Genomic DNA, 17,632 nt, shown 5'->3' with positions numbered 1-17,632 from the left:
AACTGATATGTCATTCATTATTGTGTGTGTGTGTGTGTGTATGTGAGAGAGAGAGAGAGAGAGAGAGAGAGTAAGTGTTTTTGCACTGTGGCACTATTTCACTATAGAAGTAATAAAGCCAAAGAGCATTATGCTTATTTCAGAAGTGAAGGATTATAAACAGAATCTTACTGATGATAGTTGAATGCATGAATGTACACATAAATACCATGAATATAGATCTCACATAACGTCTGTCATTAGTAAAGTCATTTCTGGTCATACTGACTTTAACATGTGGGAACATGAAGAAATAAAAACAAAAAAAAGAAAAACGTCTTGTCAAGGTGAGTCAAGCCTCACAGGCATAAAACATTAAGACTACAGAAACAGGAGCTGGACAGAAAACCTCTCCATCTGCAACATAACACACACACACAGAGAAAACACAAGACAGCTTTCTAAACACAAACACCAGCAGTCATCCAGTTGCAGCCTGATTTTGCTGTGTGCTGTGATTGCCTTATTGCAGTTATAGTTCAGTTCAGTTCATTTTCGGCGGGCTACCTGTCCTCGCATACCCTGTATGAGGAATAAATGTTTGAGTGACTGATGGAGTCATGCACTGTTTTCTTTATGATCCTTTTTCATGGGTATTTTTATTTCTGCTGACAGGACAGAAGCACACAAGAGAACTCTCTGGCCCTTCTCCAAAAACAACATAAACTCACATTCATCATAATCATCTTTATGCTTACCCTTCTTACATGTCACGGATATGAAATAAACAAATAAGTAAATGAATGAATGAATTAATTAATAAATAGCCTGCTTTGGAGAACACTGGTTCATAGTTGTGATATCTGTGGCATTGTGCCTGGTGTAACTCAAGGGTTGTCTGTCGTTTTCTGATTGACATACCTGGAATTCTTGAGAGCACATATGACATAGCCGACTTGGAATTCTTCAGAACACATAAAAGTCAGGGCCAGACGGTATTGTGACAGTTTTGTTCAAGGATCTCACTGATGCCAGATCTGGACAGGTGCATGTGTGGGACAGCTCTGTGTGTTGCCTGAAAACGGTGAGTAGCACTCTTTCACTTTAATCTACTTTTAATTTCATATTTTCCTTGTAGATTTTGTAATTAATTTCCTCACTGACATATTGAGATCAATTCCAAACCATGTAACAGGATAAAATTTGACCTAAAATTATCTGATGGTTCTGACAGAAATGCTTGATGCTTCTTTAAAAAGATAAATAAATTGAAAACATTTTTAAACAACGTAATTTCCCAATGCTGCATGACTAAGATGATTGCGTTACCATGATAATTATCATAATTAACTAGTGAGAGCAGAAATCTTGTGAAGACTTGTGAAGAAATGGACTTAAATGTAAAAATAAATAAATATATATATATATATATATAATTTCAAAGGATCACATTGATGAACTGCATTGCAGAACAAAGTTAATGAGTGTGTGGTGTGTCTGTCTTGCAGAAAACAGATCCAGCCATAATTGTTACCATGACTCAACTAGGGCTACTCATCCTCACTCTGCTCAGTGTCACGGCTTCAGCCCAGTGTAAGTACAGCACAAACCATCAGCCACTGAGAATTCTCAAACCATTTTAAATCCAGTTCAGTGTCTCCAAAACTCCTCAGAAACATGTACCGTGCTCCAGTCTCAGTTGAAGAATTCCTGACTGTGTACTGAATGAATTCTAAGGATGTCTGCATGCAGAGGACAGAGCTATGATGTTCCAGACTGATAAAGATGAAAAAAAAAGGGAAATCCAGTTCAGTTCACTTCAATGCAGTGCAGTTTACCTCTTGTTTTGTATAGATTTTTTTTTTTACACTGGATATTAACACAAAGAAATCTGAGGCCAAGAGTCCCCAGTGATGAAGTCTGAGTCAACTGTATATTCCCTTTAGCAGAGAAAGGAAGAGACCCTAATGGGAACCAAGACTCAGAGGGAGTGACCCATCCTCCTCTAACTGCTATTGGGCTATTACAGTAAAGAGTTAGTTTATTACAAAGAGTGAAACCAATTTAAAAAAAAATCACAGAAAAACACTCAAGATTAGCTGTCTTGAGACACCAGCTGTGTGAGCAGAGAGACATTGAATGCTGGACTGTACTGGAGATATTTCAGCAGGAGACAAGTCAAGTAAGGCAATTCATAATCTCTAGGCTGTTTACAGAGAATAGTACACATTTAGAATATCAAATCAGAGCAGCTTCAGTGTTCGTTTATGTTGAACTTTATATATTTTTCTATTAACTGTCATTTAAATTTTTTTTTGTCCAGTGATGTTGGGTTTCAGGGTTTACTGACGGTTACATGAAACGTAATAGAATCAGGAGTTTATTTGGTTATACGCACAGACAGAACTAATGATAATGATGATTTTAATGTTAATAACCCTTTTGTTTTGAAAAGAAGTTCAAATCACACCAAGTACACATATAAATCTAATCCCTCTGTCTCAAAGAAACTGTAGGTCTGTCATTGCAGTGGTAACCTGAAGTAAATGGTTTAAGGTGACTAGTTTTAGCAATTTGGAAGGGATACAAGTAAACTATATATATTACTTTGTTTACAGTATAACTGGTGTGTGACTGTGTTCTATACAGTTTGATATCAAGCCTGGACTTTTTCCAAGGCTCTCACTGGTGGAGGGATTGGTATGGGAGACCAGGGTAACATGTACCATGAGTTTTAAGTGTCTTAATCCTGAGCAGAGAGATCAGAACCGGCCGTCCTCCTGTACCGACGGCAGTGAGTGTCCCTCCTGTGAGTCAGGGTTCCTCTGGCTCCCAGAGTGGCGCTCCGGTCGGCTGAGTTTCCCCTGCACCGCGCATTGCTCATGCCCTCGACTTCCAATAGAGCTGTACAGGATGAGAAGACATAAGCCTATTCTGTGCAGCGTACCCTGACCGTGAGGTCCGTGTCTCTTCCACAGACCAACGGGAATACTACTCTTACTCCAGCACCGTGGGCCGTGGCTATGGAAGCGTCTTCAGTGCCGTGGGAGCGGGTCGTATCACAGCGATCCGCGTGTGGGAACGCTACAACAGCTACATCCACGGGTAATTATCAGCACTTTCTTATTTGTTATTTGGTCATCATCAAACTTTTATTTGCAATCATGTGCTGAGAAAAATATTTGATTAAAAAATAAAACAAAGCAAACACCAACATTTGAATTTCAACCCATCTCCATATCAGAATATACAATGTATTCAAGTTATTAACTGAAGTTATTAACATTTTTTTCTGTAACATTTTCAGATTCCAGCTCAGATTTGGCTATAGCTGGACTCCGGTGTACGGTCGGTCCAGTGGGAACTTACAGCAGATGGAGCTGTTTGATGATGAGGCCATTGTGCAGCTGTCTGGGAAGTATGCCTACGATTACATCAGGTATTTGAGTTTTACCACCAGCAGGGGGCGCACTTTCATTGCCGGCCAACCCTACGGCACCTCCTTCAACTTCTACCCCGCCCACGACGGATCTGAGCTGAGGATTCTGAGTGGCCGCTCCGATTACAGAGGCATCACTGCCATTGGAGCTCACTGGGGAACAGTCGTCATGGATACAGATGCAGCTGCAACTGAATCTGTATCCACTGCTGTGACAGTACACTGAGCCTCTGTCTTTTCCCTGTATGTTACTGTTCCTCAGCAAACCTTACTGCAAGCGCACAAATGACAGATTTAACTAATATTGACACTTTCATTAATTAATTAATTATTGCTAAATTTGTCTTGGGAAAAATGTGTGTATTTATTTAAAAAGCTAAATTGAAAACAGGCCAGTAGGTTATATCTCTGTTATGACAATCATGCCAACAGAACTACAGTTGTTCTCCTGTCTCTTTAAACAATAAAGCAAGCAAATAATAATAAGGATCATTCACATTGTTTTATAAACAAGTCTTCTGCCTTTTCTTTGAACATTCATTTGTCAGAAGCATTTCCTTGTAATGTTTCTGAGAAAATATGCTTCAAGGAAACGCAAATCACATTTGAAGATAGCTAGCATGCTAGCCTGGCACTCTTATTTTACCATGTAATCAAACAGGGCTGTTATAATAAATGACAACACAACAGCTTCAGCACGAGTTAAATATATCTAAACACCTCAAAAAATTCAGTCAGTTCATTCATGGATCTGATGCTCTCTACACATTCAGTTCCTTCACATCAGAGGAGCAGTTCTGTAAAATCACGCAACACATAAAAAATTCCCCTTTCAAGGAAGTTCTCACTTAGGAAAGAACGAGAGGCAGGAATCGGCGTGGTCACTGAAGAGCGCGGTCCTTAGGAATGTGGCAGAACAGGAGGAAGGACTCTTCTTCAAACGAACCAGAAAACAAATCAAACACAGCCTTTGTCTGAGAGAATGTAACCCTTCAGATGAAGTTCAGATATGGGTTACATTTACTAAACAAAACCACTCAGCTCAGTCACCAACACAGAACACACTACACAAATGAAGCATTTGAAAAAGCAGTTAGCTTCAGTTAGCTTCAGAGTTAGTCTGATGGAAACAGCTGAAAACCTTTTCTCTAAGACAGTTAATAATGGCCAAAGTCCCTCAGCACTTATATAATTCCATATCCATTTTTGAATGGGTTCAAACCACAAACTGAGATCTGCCACTTACTTGGTTTGGCTAACGAATGACTCGTGATGAAGTGTAATCACATTCACATTAATAACGTTATGCATGTGCAGTTTTTAAAGTCTTATGGATTTGAGGAATGATGGTCCCCAACGTTGACGGAACAGTTTTAAGTGGAGTATTTGCGAACTTCACAATATATGAGCATATTAAACTTATTTTATCTGTCAATATTTTGAGTTAAAAGGTAGAATAAAACCAGAACCACCTGAGACGCAAAACGTTATCATGAGACTAAAAAGAACAAAATGAAATATTGTCAGCACTTCACTGTCATGTCTGAGTGAAGGACAAGAACAGGACAAAATGCAGTAAGAGCTAAAAAAAACAACAACAACAAAAAACAAAAAAACAAGAAAGTAAAGGACCATTGTCGAGATACAGGCTGTTCCATTTTGGGACGTGTTTTAAAATAAAAATATTCCACACAAAATCAGACTTCACTAAAGTATTAAAATAAAATAAAAATAAAATAAAAAATAATAAGGTAAATGGTCTAACACACAAATGTATAAGGAAACTCACTACTTAAATAATGATCTAATTAACTAAATAATGATCCAATGAAACTCGCAGAGCAAATATAGAAGCATCTGCATGTCTAATTCAGGCATCCTCTCATTAAAAAGCAATGTGGGACTTTTACAAAAGCATAAGGAAGCTCCGGTCTGCTTTTCAAGGAAACTTGGGTGAAGTGGAATGCAGTAGATCTGTCTTCAGCCAATAGCAGCCGAGTTCTCACCGTGACAGGTATAAATACGGGTCCACAGAGGGAACGGGGCCAGAGACATCGAGGAATAATATTGCATCTCTGTCGGTAAGCGATTGGGAATATTCAGAAACTGGGTACAAATTCATGGGGAATTTTTAATTTGCTTTTTGTTTTTTTGTCATTTGTTTTGATTTGGGATCTCTTAGTGTTTGGTTTAAGTCATTTGGTTCTTTGTTTGTTGGATACACTGAAAACTGTAGTCTTGAAAACCAGACTTGTTCATAAGGCATGTGAATGAAATGCTGGGTGAAACTTTATCATGTATTCTCTATGACTGTAATTGATCTTAAACAGCTCAGTGTTGACTTTGCACGTAAATTGTGTGCATTGTGTATTTTCTGGAATGCAGACGAGCGTTCCTGATTTGACGATGCGCTTCCTGCTGGTTTTCCTTGCACTGTGTGCAAACTGCTTGACAATGCGTAAGTGCTTATGACTATTTTACGAAACTGAAAACGTGGGTGCGGAGGAGTGGGTTGTGCTTAGATAACATTATGGGATGTGTCTTAGATAACATGACCACAAAAAGATAGATTAGGGGTTAAAAAGAAAAAAAAGGGGGAAAAAAAGGAAAATAATTGTAAGATTTGCTTTTTATAATCTGTCTGTTTAGAGAAGACATCTGTTTGTTTGAAAGGTGGATGACATACAAAACATTAACTCACACAGCTCAAGATCTGACCCAGACGCCAATACAGACATCCAATAAGAGTAAAGAAAAAAGGGGGCAAGAAAGTCTGTTTCCAACGGAGACAGATTCACCATTCAGTATGGCAGACTCTGGGTTGGATTAAAATATTAGCATGGGTTGAATTTCTGTTTTGTTCAGTCTTTCCCTCCCCGGTCAGAAAAAAGACATCACAGATCTCCCAGTCGAAATCAAAGACTTTATTTTTTCAGCTAGTCAGAACCAGTTGGTCAGATTCACTCATGCTCAGAATTAAGGTGTTCTGCACTTGTCCTGGTCTCTGTTGGTTTGTGGGACATTGCTGGAATCCAGCTGTTTGATTGGCTGATCTCTTCTTCCTCTAGCTTTGGGCGATTCATACTCGTACTCTCCGACCGTGGGTGGGGGCAGCGGTGCGACATACGTTACCTCCGGTGAGGGTCGCATCACCGGGGTCAGAATTTGGGAACTCAGCGGCAACTACATCCGTGGGTATGTGTTCTCCCCCGTCATCACCACACTCTCTCACTACAGCACACACTCTCACTACAGCACACACTCTCACTACAGCACACCTCACACTCTCACTACAGCACACACTCTCACTACATGACACACTCTCACTATGCCTCACACTCTCACTACATCACACACTCTCACTACATCACACTCTCTCGATATAGCACACACTCTCACTCCATCACACACTCTCACTCCATCACACACCCTCACTGCATCACACCTCACACTCTCACTCCATCACACACTCTCACTCCATCACACACCCTCACTGCATCACACCTCACACTCTCACTACATCACACACTCTCACTACAGCACACACCCTCACTACATCACACTCTCTCACTACAGCACACCTCACACTCTCACTACAGCACACCTCACACCCTCACTACATCACACACTCTCACGACAGCACACCTCACACTCTCACTACATCACACACTCTCACTACAGCACACCTCACACTCTCACTACAGCACACCTCACACCCTCACTACATCACACACTCTCACGACAGCACACCTCACACTCTCACTACATCACACACTCTCACTACAGCACACCTCACACTCTCACTACAGCACACACACTCACTACAGCACACCTCACACTCTCACTACAGCACACACACTCACTACAGCACACACCCTCACTACAGCACACACTCTCACTACAGCACACACTCTCACTACATCACACACTCTCACTACAGCACACCTCACACTCTCACTACAGCACACACACTCACTACAGCACACCTCACACTCTCACTACAGCACACACCCTCACTACAGCACACACTCTCACTACATCACACTCTCTCACTACAGCACACCTCACACTCTCACTACATCACACCTCACACCCTCACTACATCACACACTCTCACGACAGCACACCTCACACTCTCACTACATCACACACTCTCACTACAGCACACCTCACACTCTCACTACAGCACACACCCTCACTACATCACACTCTCTCACTACAGCACACCTCACACTCTCACTACAGCACACCTCACCGCCGGCAAAGCTCACAGCAAACACCTGCGCTGTTCTCTTCTAATGATAACAAACAAAACCAAACAGATTCAACACTGTCTAATTTGGTCTGTAGCACTTCTATGAGAAAAAACGTTGTTTTTTTTTTAATCACCGTGAAATTTCATAATACATGAAACTTCAGTTAAATTTAAATTAAAAATTAAAAAAAAAACAGAGAGACATTTGATAGTGTTCTGAAGAACGCTTCCTTTTTTTTTTTAAATATACATCCAGCACAAAGTTGCTAATGTTTCCAACAGTGCGTCATGTACTTAGACCGGTGAGACCAGTCCGAGTGTAAACTAAGAGTCATGACTGCCTGGCGAACCACAGACACCTCAGAGAGGAGTAACGAACATGCACTGAAGCTTCAAGGAAACAGAAATCTGGCATAACTTTCTGATGTGTGTAATGCTGCATAAACGTGCTGATAAATACCACTTGACGTATGAGAAGGACACCCAGATGAGACCTGTAGAATCAGGAAACTCTTATCTACGGGTGGAAAAAAAAACACTGTAGGTAGGTAAAAGCAGTGGTCAGACTTGATACTGTATCTACCGAAGGAAATTCTGTTGAAAACAAAACTTGGAAGACTTGAACGTCTCACCTACACTTGTTAAAAAAATAAAGAAGAAGCTACAGAAATCTCAGACTCAGTCAAAAAGTCACAGGCCAAAATCAGCAAAACCGTCATGATTTGTGCCAAGATCATTCGGTTTATTAAGATTGCGAACACAAACCGTTTGAACTTTCTGAGTGAAACACTTTCTTCAGAGGTTTGTGTGATAAATTCTTACCATCTCTGTAGAGTACTATTCTCTCTAGAGTACTGAACAGTCCTAAAATAACATTTACAAAAATCTCCTGTTTATCACAGGAAGAAAAATAAAATAAATCAAAAGTTTGTTTGCAGTGGAGTGTCTGTGGTAAGACTTAACTGTCAGGTACAGCGTAAGGGCGGAGCCTCTGAAACTCACATCCTGGTGGGGCAGCCGTGGTCTAGAGGTTAGACCGAAGGGTTGCTGGTTCAATTCCCAGAACCGACATCCATGGCTGTGTGCCCACTTAGCCCCAGAGCCTCCCCTGGGCACAAGGAATCCTGCGTGTGTGTTCACTACCAGTGTGATGGATGGGTTAAACGCAGAGGACAAGTTCACTGTTCACAGTGTGTGTGTGTGTGTGTGATCACAGAGATTTAGATTTACATTTAAATTACATTAGAAGAGAGGCCCATTAAAGATGATCTGTCTTTGTAGGTTCCAGCTGAGGTATGAGTACGGCTGGACACCCGTGATTGGAACAAACAGTGGCGATGAATCGGAGATGACGCTGTTCGATGATGAGGCCATCATCCAGATCTCAGGGAAATACACCAGCAGTTACATCTACAGCCTGGTGTTCGTCACCAGCAGGGGGCGCTCTTTCCAGGTGGGGCAACCCACTGGAAGTTCCTTCAACTTCTACCCTACCCATGACGGGGCTGAGCTGCGCCTTCTGAGCGGCCGGCAGAACGGACAGGGCATCACTTCCATCGGGGCTCACTGGGGTGCTTTCTACTCCAACAGCACACACTAGAGAGTCCACTGATTCTGCTTCAGATACCATCACTCATAACTCTTTTTAATATGGTGTGAAGCTCAAACTCTGCCCTTTATGCACTGACCAACATTATGATTATGGGTGAATAATTTTGAGGAACTGTCTTTGAGAGTGGGAGAATTCGGGTTTTTGTTCTGTTTTTTTGTTTTTGTTTTTTTTTTACTGTGAAAGATAATTCTGTCTGCATTGGAAGTTGACTAGTCAGCTGACGTTAACTCAGAGGGAAAGTGAATTTGACTTTCATAAAAATAAATCGTATAGCTGCATTTATTTGGATGTCTGACTTCTTTCACCATTAAAAATTAAACCACACATGCCATTGAAGCTAGTGGTTCTACAGGAACTATGTGACAGAGTACATGAGACTGTATGACTGTGAAAACTATTTATCCCATTTACAATTTACAGTCCACATATACAGGCCCTGAACTAAACACTGGGCTTACCGCCCAGCACAGTTCCCCAGTACCATCTCTGTCCTGGTCTAGAGAGATGACCCAGTACCATCTCTGTCCTGGTCTAGAGAGATGACCCAGTGCTATCTCTGTCCTGGTCTAGAGAGAGGACCCAGTGCTATCTCTGTCCTGGTCTAGAGAGAGGACCCAGTGCTATCTCTGTCCTGGTCTAGAGAGATGACCCAGTGCTATCTCTGTACTGGTCTAGAGAGATGACCCAGTGCTATCTCTGTCCTGGTCTAGAGAGATGACCCAGTGCTATCTCTGTCCTGGTCTAGAGAGATGACCCAGTGCTATCTCTGTCCTGGTCTAGAGAGATGACCCAGTGCTATGTCTGTCCTGGTCTAGAGAGAAGACCCAGTGCTATGTCTGTCCTGGTCTAGAGAGATGACCCAGTGCTATCTCTGTCCTGGTCTAGAGAACTGACCCAGTGCTATGTCTGTCCTGGTCTAGAGAGAGGACCCAGTGCTATCTCTGTCCTGGTCTAGAGAGATGGACCAAACATGAGACAGTAACACGGAGGAAAGATAACCCACTCTATCAGCCCACAGAGCCACTTCAAATAAATGACAAGGAGATTACGCAAAGAAAAGATAATCAAGTTCAGCAATAAACAAAAGAGTAGATGATTCAAAAACAAAAGGTGAACCAACCTGTCTGGACCAGGTGCAAAATGTCTGCTATGAGGAAACAACTGGTCTAAAATTCAACTTGAACAGATAAAGCATCTCTCCATCAGGTTTTCTCAGCAATGCAGTGTAAGTTTGACAGAAAAGCAACCATCCTGATTATGATCAGATCTAATTAAAGCTTCAAGTTTTTTTTGTAACTCTTTCCCATGAATAAACCATTCAGCTGTACTAAATCACACCATCGCTTTTGTATTGTTCTGTGTTACTTTCATTTCCATGACGCTGTGAATTGGCACAGTATACTCGGTGCTGGGGGTGGGGGGGGTCAATTCTTCCTAGAACATTGTGTCTCAGTTTTTTTCTGCATGGTCTACAGCTTGGCACTGCCAAAGTCTCTTCTTAATTATTTAACCAAGGGCTGATGAGTTGAATAAGGATTAATAGAGCAGGAAGAGATGTAAAACATGCAGGGCCAGATGTCTTTATGAGTGGGACCGGGGAGCACTGTTCTGGTGTATTACATTATCTGTTAGTAAACATTAGAGCGCCACCTGGTGACACCAGCATTGACTCGATAAGAAAACCAAAGCTTTTATTTCATAATCCAAGCCAAAACTGAACAGTACGTGCTGTATGTATCAGACATCCAGATGAGTGTGACACACAGGTCATGCTCATAAAGAACGTCTGTATTAATGGACTAAACATGTGAAATGTCAAACATCTCATCAACATTCGGCAACTCCCATCAACATTCATTTTAACGTCAATTAATTTTCACGTAATTTTAATGAAAACGGATTAAGACTGACTAGGCAGCGGTGATTTAAACTGCCTGTCCATGATTGCAGAGTTGGCTGTGAATTGTAAAGTGTATACTGTGCAACAACTCTAAAAACATCATTAAAAAACACATTAGTATGTGCTAAACAAATCCACCGTGTAAGACCTACAGCACTGTTATATAATATAGTACATTGTCAAGTCATTCCATTATAAAGTGATTTCTGGCATATTCCAAAGCTGTAAATGTTTTATAGTGTTTCCTCACTAATCTTATCTTCAGTCTTTTTGTTTAATACATCTTCATTACAATAACGTTAAAAAAATGAACAGCTTTTGAAACCTTGTACCTCTAACAAGACTGTGGGTACATTCTGGTTTCTGTTCACGTCGTGTTGGTCTAGTTTTTATTGGGGTCCTGCTGCTCCTGGGGCTCACTCTTTGACATCCAGGATGTGTAACTGAAATACATGTTTCCTGTATAGCAAAGAGTTACGATGAAAGCAAATACCTGCAAAAAAAAAAAAAAAAAGGGTTTTAATTGACCCACTGCAGTGCGTGTATGTAATGCAAGCATGTGAGATTATTATACATCTCTCTCTCTCCCTCCTCTAACACACACTGGCAGACATACACAGAGAGTGAGAGAGTGAGAGAGAGAGAGAGAGAGAGAGAGAGAGAGACAGTGAGAGAGAGAGTGAGTGAGAGAGAGAGAGAGAGAGAGAGAGAGAGAGTGAGAGAGATGTGTAAAATGACTTGAAGCCCCTAAATATAAAAGCAGAGTACATTTGTGAAACCAGAAGGCCATACAGAGTGTGTGTGTTTGATTTCTGATTTCAGGGTGTGTGTGTGTGATTTCTGAATCACTGCCAAGGCAACACTGTGCTAAACAGGTCAACAGTACAACAGACAGATCAGCTGCCGTATTTCAGCAGACTGCCTCCCCCAGATTCACTTCATCTTCAAAAGTACAATTAGCAAACAGTCTACAAAGAGACCTGAGATTCAAAGGCACTGCACTTCTTCCAGTGCGATGCAGACCAGAGCAGCACATATAGCGGTTCATATGTAAACATTATAAAGTAGTTCAAACTGTTCCCCGGTCAAAATGGTTTTCATTGTGAAGGAAATCAGGAAAACCTTACACCCTGCTGGCTCGGGTGGGCTGACGGTGGCAGTCTTTTCCCTTCCTTCAATTCCAGGTTCAATAAAAGAATGTGTGAAGCAGGAAGGAAGGACACGGGTCAAGTGTGGACGTGACGGCTGCCTTCGCTAAGTGTGGAAATTTGTCAGTTGCTAAATGAATCAGGTACGACGCAGAAACGGGACTTCACTCACTGTAGAAGCTATCCAACTACTGTAGTAATAGCGCCCCCTGATGGCCTGACTCACGGACGCCATGTTTGCCACTGCAGCTGATGCGTACAGAACTGTAGCACTGCTGTTGAAGATCACACCCTGTGCACAGGAAAAGAGCACAGTCATCTGATACGTCAGGTCGAACACTTGGTAAAACTGGAAACGTACTTTTAAGAAGAAAGCAAACTACACTGGTGATAAAAAAAAAAACATACCACCGCGGTCCAAGGCACGTGAGAGATTTTTGTGTGAGCCATGGTCAGGTACAGGATGAAGACAAAAACTGTGAGGACCCAGTAGAGCACAGACACAAACATCACCCAGCCAAGGGCAGGCACTTTCAGGTACTCAGTACCACCAACCAGGGTCCAAACAAACAGCCCAAACACCTGAACAACACAGAAAACAAACATGACAGAACCTTACTAACATCCTCTGTGATGCAGCAGAACTGAACATATCACGCAACATATATCACAGAACATTTTACATAAGTAATTCATATATCACTCCCTAAATAATGCAAGTTACAATCAGAAGAAAAAAAAACAAGGAATATATAAATGAATCTCTGTGGAAATCAAAAGCTCTGTGCGGTGGATATTTACGGTGTGAATACATGCACTAAATATGTAAACATAAGTAACTGAACCACGGAGTGACCGGATTCCTCCCAGGACAGGATGCACTGAGACTTCCTCAGCAGTGAGTCGCTGCACCCACAACCTTCACACATTGTGGACGAATCCACAGTTCTCATTTTTATTGCTGTAAATTGTTTTTCTGAGGTCTGAATAATAGGATGTAATTTTCCCTGGCAAACTCCCCATCTGGTTTCCTGTTCTGAGAGAGAAAAGAATTTCTCACTGGATGTTTGGTATCACGGGGAAAAATAATTTGGGAACTGGAGATAAAGAACAGGCTGGGATTTGTTTTGAGAGAAGGCTTGGATAAGACTCAGAGTGTAAATGGTGGAAGGAAAAGGAACAATAAGAGAGAAAAGGAAGAGTTAGTCTGCCAAAATCGTTTTGTTTTTGCTCACTTCCTCTCCATAGAACTGAGAGGACAGAAAAAACTTTGTCATAAAATTTGTCCTATCACTTGAATATTATGTAGCCTACTTAAATGCAAACATTTTCTTTTGATACTGATGGGGTTTTCTTTTCTTTTCCTTTTTTTTTTTTTTTTTTATCTCACAGTGACATTACAGTATGACAAGTCATGTCAAGCGAAGAATGACAAAGACGATTGTACTTTGAAACTTATCTACAATGTGTTTCCGTCACTTTTAGTGTAGTGAGCGGACAGAGCGACAGTATCTGTGTGGGCTCCCACCACAGAGCAGTATGAAAACACATGAATACTAATATTATAGCTTAACTTCAGTAGCATTACAAATAAGGAAACCCCTAATTTTCAAATTCCTAATTTCACTTTTAAAATAACGGCGAGGGCAAATGACAGTGTCATAAAGTAAGTTGCGTGACAATTTAATTGTCTCACGTGCGCAACAGTAATAACGGTTCAAGCATCCAGTAGCCGAGGACACATCCTTACATCTGAAGGTCCGTCAGTGTAAGTGAAATATTGTAAAAGTAAACTTAACATGGATGTAGATAAACAATACGTTTCAATTTCAGACTTACCAATTCGGCGAAAGTAAGAAGCCCCGGTACTGTGCGAACAAAATTCCTATCATAAGCCAAAGTGGGGGAGGAAAAAGTTTCCATGTTGACAGTTTTATCTGTCGTGTTTTCTCTGTTTGCCTCCGAGTCATCTTCCATCCTCAAAGAACGCAGGAAATTCCGTTTGTGTATCTAAAACAACCACCAAAGTCCACTTCATGAAACAAGAGGTGACGCTGGTTTCACTTTATCGGGAAAGGGAGTAAGCTCATGCCTTTGCGCCGGACGTCGGTACAACGTCCACATCACTGGCTCCACTTGCTAACAGCTACATCAAGGGCCTGATGATGGACACAGAGGGTAAGTTTCTGGTCGACCATTGACCTCTACACCATTTTGTCGGTGTTTTATCGGCGTCAAACAGGAGATGGCGGCAGATACATTCCAGTGTTTGTTGGTTGAATTTTAAAAATCAGTCTTTTAGAGAACTAACAGCACATTTACGTACGAAATGCGGACATATTTATGGGCAAAACCTTCGCCAAAAATAAAACATTTTATTATTTGCTCATCATTTAGTTGTATTTGTCCGCTGAACTTCTCGGCTGATTTCAGGCGCGAGGTAACACACAATGCAACTGTTTTTAACGACAAATTTTAAATAGGCTACTGCGTGCAGTCTGTTCCGTGAATTCATTTCGTCCTCTTTTGATATTGTTGTAGATTAACACTGCCGGGATAATCTCACAGCAATAACAGAGTTAACTGTAAAGTGTTAAACGTGTAAAGCGGTGAACTGAGTCGTAAGAGGGAAAGACAGACCAGCAAAAGAACAGATAGATAAACAGAAAAAAAATCTCTGTCACTATGAATACTTTGTTGTGCATATACAAATATTTTAACTGCAATATTCAAAGCCAGTTCGATTAACATGAGTTCAGTTCTTTTACAGACTGTAGTCTCTCTCTCTTTCTCTGTCTCTCTCTCAAACTTCAAAGAGTGTGTCTCTGATTATTTATTTATGCCTAAACAGACCTGAAAATGCCACAAAAACATTGTACTTTGCTGGCGCCCTGTTCTTGTCCATTAGTCTCAATGGACTGGTTCGGCGTGGTCTCTCTACGGAATGGGCCTTTTCGTTAACCACTGGAGTCACATTGACTAGGCTACCATAGGTTCAAAGAGAGGACTCTTCATATTTGATCAATATGAATTGTCATGGATATGAGTATTGAATGGATGAAAGCGCAGAATGAAAACAAGCCAATGGCACAGAAACTGAAGCTCTTATGTGACCGTATCGAGTTCTTTCTACATCCACACACATCCAGTATCATGTTTATTGATTGGTATACAATATACTGTGTGCAGTCTCACATATATATATATTTATATATATATATATATTTTTTTAAATGCAACCACATATAGAGATTTGCTGTGTACCATGCTAATGAAGGCGCTTTTAGCTGCAATATGTTTTCCTGCTCTGTTTTGGTCTCAGTCTGGATGTCTCACTACAGACAGGTTTAAATCAGACTGAGAACGTGGTGGCAAGCCTAACTGTGATTTGCCTGTGTGATGTGGGTTTGGATGTCTTTGAATACTGGTCCTTGGCAGGGCCTCATTGGTTCCAGATGCCTGTCCACAACAGCTGCCATGCAATCATCTGTAAAAGGCTTCTGCTTTCAGTGGATGCATCACATCTGAGGCTGCAATGAAGTCATCATTTTTTGGAGTCCTGCTGTGAGAGTAGGCAGGACTACAATTTGGAAGTCGCCATTTTGAAGACTTAATTTGTTAATTAACACAAAGCAAACGCGAGTTCGAAACGGAACCTTCCAGAGCGCACAGCTTTAGTGTCGAAAGGTCAACGAATAAATGTCCACGTGCATCCTTTTTGCAGATTAATGTTAATTCCAGGCAATTGGATGATTAAGTTTAACAGTCGTAATCTCCATCTCCATTTAAATCCTCTGTTTCATACACTTTCCACATTTATATTCATTTTAAATGCAAATATCTAGTAAACACAGGCTCCAGATTAATCCGGGGATTTAAAACAACCAAGGAAAAAAAAAAAAAGAACTGAAAAAAGAGGGAGCCTATAAACTGAAATATAGTGTGTGCCATATTAAATATGCATAGTAAATATCCATATTTATGTTAAATGAACTTAACAATCCATAGTTACATGATTTGTATTAAGAAAGATATAACACAGGCTTTGAGTGAATTTGTTATTCATTACTTTGGAGTACGAGACAGGCTGTGGTTAATTGTATTTTTAGAAAGCATACCCACTACAGTCTGTACTCAGTGTGGGTTTGCTTCACACAAGAAGGAGATATAAGAACCAACATTACCAAAGGCTCATGGGATACCTTCCTCATAAACAAACCCCAAAGAGCTGAGATTAATTCTCTAAGATTACTGAGAAAACAGACAATGGGAAGCATTAAAAAAAAGCACAGGCATGTTTGGCCACAAGGATTTATTTCCACTCTCCATATTTACTGTAGTCGATACAGAAAAACCTGCAGCCGAACCCTCCTCTCCCTCCTGCTCCCATTGTGCCTGTAATCACGAAGTAGCCTCAGTATTAGCAGGCTCTGTTTCTGATGAATGCACCTAAGCCTGACGGAGTCCCACAGCCACTTAAGGATTTCTCTGCTGATAACATTTTCATGCCTCTCTTAATCCTGTCTTACCGGAGCTTCAGAACAACACAGGTACAGTTAGAAAATGGTTTTGCCTGTATTGTGTTAAAGTTAAAGGAGAGAAGCACAATGTATCAATAGGTAATACCAGCGTCCTCTCAGATGTGCCTCTTTTTGATTTATCTTTAGTTAATAGTTGTAATGCATAGTATATAAAGAAAAGCAGACAGGATGAATTTGAGCTCTGTTTGCTAGAGTGCCTAACACTGAAGAAACACAGAGTGGATATGAACTGAGTACAGCTGAAAATACACTTCAGCATTGAAGTCCATTTTGTGAAAAGTGTTTTGAATTAAAAAGAAACAAACAAAAAAAAAATTATCATTGCTTAAAACGTTTTCCAAACTCGACCAATTCCCTTATGACACCTTGCAGGGATTTCAATCAAATAATTTTAAAAAGTTATATTGTTTTTACCGCAGGGAAGCACTAAGAGTGTTTCATCATGTGTTATTACTGTGTAATTAACCGTGTCAGTTGAACACTCATACAGTGCTTTACAACATATTATTACTGCATAATTAATCATGGTAGTTAATGTTGAAACAACGCTTCACAATGTGTTATTATTGCTCAATTACTAATGAAAATCTATATAATAACCACCGTTTTGAAGACTTAATTTGTTAATGTAATAAACCTCTCATTGCTCCTCATTGAAGTACGGTCAAAGTATTGACATTTCTCCATATCTAGGTCTGTGATTCTGGGATTTTATCACATAAAGCATTTGTCAATCAAATATTTGTAGTCTGCAGTGG

At 40.6% G+C, this 17,632-nt stretch overlaps 3 protein-coding genes across 3 annotated transcripts; 2 read left to right on the top strand and 1 right to left on the bottom strand.

Annotated features, from left to right (window-relative positions):
- Positions 1 to 2,706: 2,706 nt before the first annotated feature.
- On the top strand, positions 2,707 to 3,644 carry LOC115819756 (zymogen granule membrane protein 16-like). Its single transcript, XM_030783257.1, has 3 exons — positions 2,707 to 2,773; positions 2,958 to 3,084; positions 3,287 to 3,644. The coding sequence occupies exons 1-3, from the start codon at positions 2,707 to 2,709 to the stop codon at positions 3,642 to 3,644; spliced, it is 552 nt and encodes a 183-aa protein (XP_030639117.1).
- Positions 3,645 to 5,872: 2,228 nt separating this feature from the next.
- On the top strand, positions 5,873 to 9,273 carry LOC115819754 (zymogen granule membrane protein 16-like). Its single transcript, XM_030783256.1, has 3 exons — positions 5,873 to 5,876; positions 6,487 to 6,613; positions 8,955 to 9,273. Exons 1-3 carry the CDS (start codon positions 5,873 to 5,875, stop codon positions 9,271 to 9,273), a joined length of 450 nt encoding a protein of 149 aa, XP_030639116.1.
- A 1,747-nt stretch (positions 9,274 to 11,020) lies between these two features.
- Positions 11,021 to 14,377, bottom strand: cmtm8b (CKLF-like MARVEL transmembrane domain containing 8b). Its single transcript, XM_030782609.1, has 4 exons — positions 14,173 to 14,377; positions 12,742 to 12,915; positions 12,506 to 12,625; positions 11,021 to 11,678 (listed from the first exon to the last, which is right to left on the bottom strand). Exons 1-4 carry the CDS (start codon positions 14,308 to 14,310, stop codon positions 11,568 to 11,570), a joined length of 543 nt encoding a protein of 180 aa, XP_030638469.1. The 5' UTR covers positions 14,311 to 14,377; the 3' UTR covers positions 11,021 to 11,567.
- Between the last annotated feature and the right edge of the window lie 3,255 nt (positions 14,378 to 17,632).

This window comes from Chanos chanos, chromosome 8, assembly GCF_902362185.1.
Source record: "Chanos chanos chromosome 8, fChaCha1.1, whole genome shotgun sequence".
NCBI lineage: Eukaryota > Metazoa > Chordata > Actinopteri > Gonorynchiformes > Chanidae > Chanos > Chanos chanos.
The sequence above is the reverse complement of the archived record's forward strand: the minus strand, read 5'-3'. Positions and strand labels throughout refer to the sequence as shown.

Coding starts and splice junctions, on each gene's coding strand:
- LOC115819756 (XM_030783257.1), top strand. CDS start 2,707: ATGAGTTTTAAGTGTCTTAATCCTGAGCAGAGAGATCAGAACCGGCCG. Junction 2,774..2,957: donor GTCCTCCTGTACCGACGGCA/GTGAGTGTCCCT, acceptor TCTCTTCCACAG/ACCAACGGGAATACTACTCT. Junction 3,085..3,286: donor TACAACAGCTACATCCACGG/GTAATTATCAGC, acceptor TAACATTTTCAG/ATTCCAGCTCAGATTTGGCT.
- LOC115819754 (XM_030783256.1), top strand. Junction 6,614..8,954: donor AGCGGCAACTACATCCGTGG/GTATGTGTTCTC, acceptor CTGTCTTTGTAG/GTTCCAGCTGAGGTATGAGT.
- cmtm8b (XM_030782609.1), bottom strand. CDS start 14,310: ATGGAAGATGACTCGGAGGCAAACAGAGAAAACACGACAGATAAAACT. Junction 12,916..14,172: donor TTCTTACTTTCGCCGAATTG/GTAAGTCTGAAA, acceptor TGTGTTGTTCAG/GTGTTTGGGCTGTTTGTTTG. Junction 11,679..12,505: donor GTAGTTGGATAGCTTCTACA/GTGAGTGAAGTC, acceptor TTTTTTTTGCAG/GTATTTGCTTTCATCGTAAC.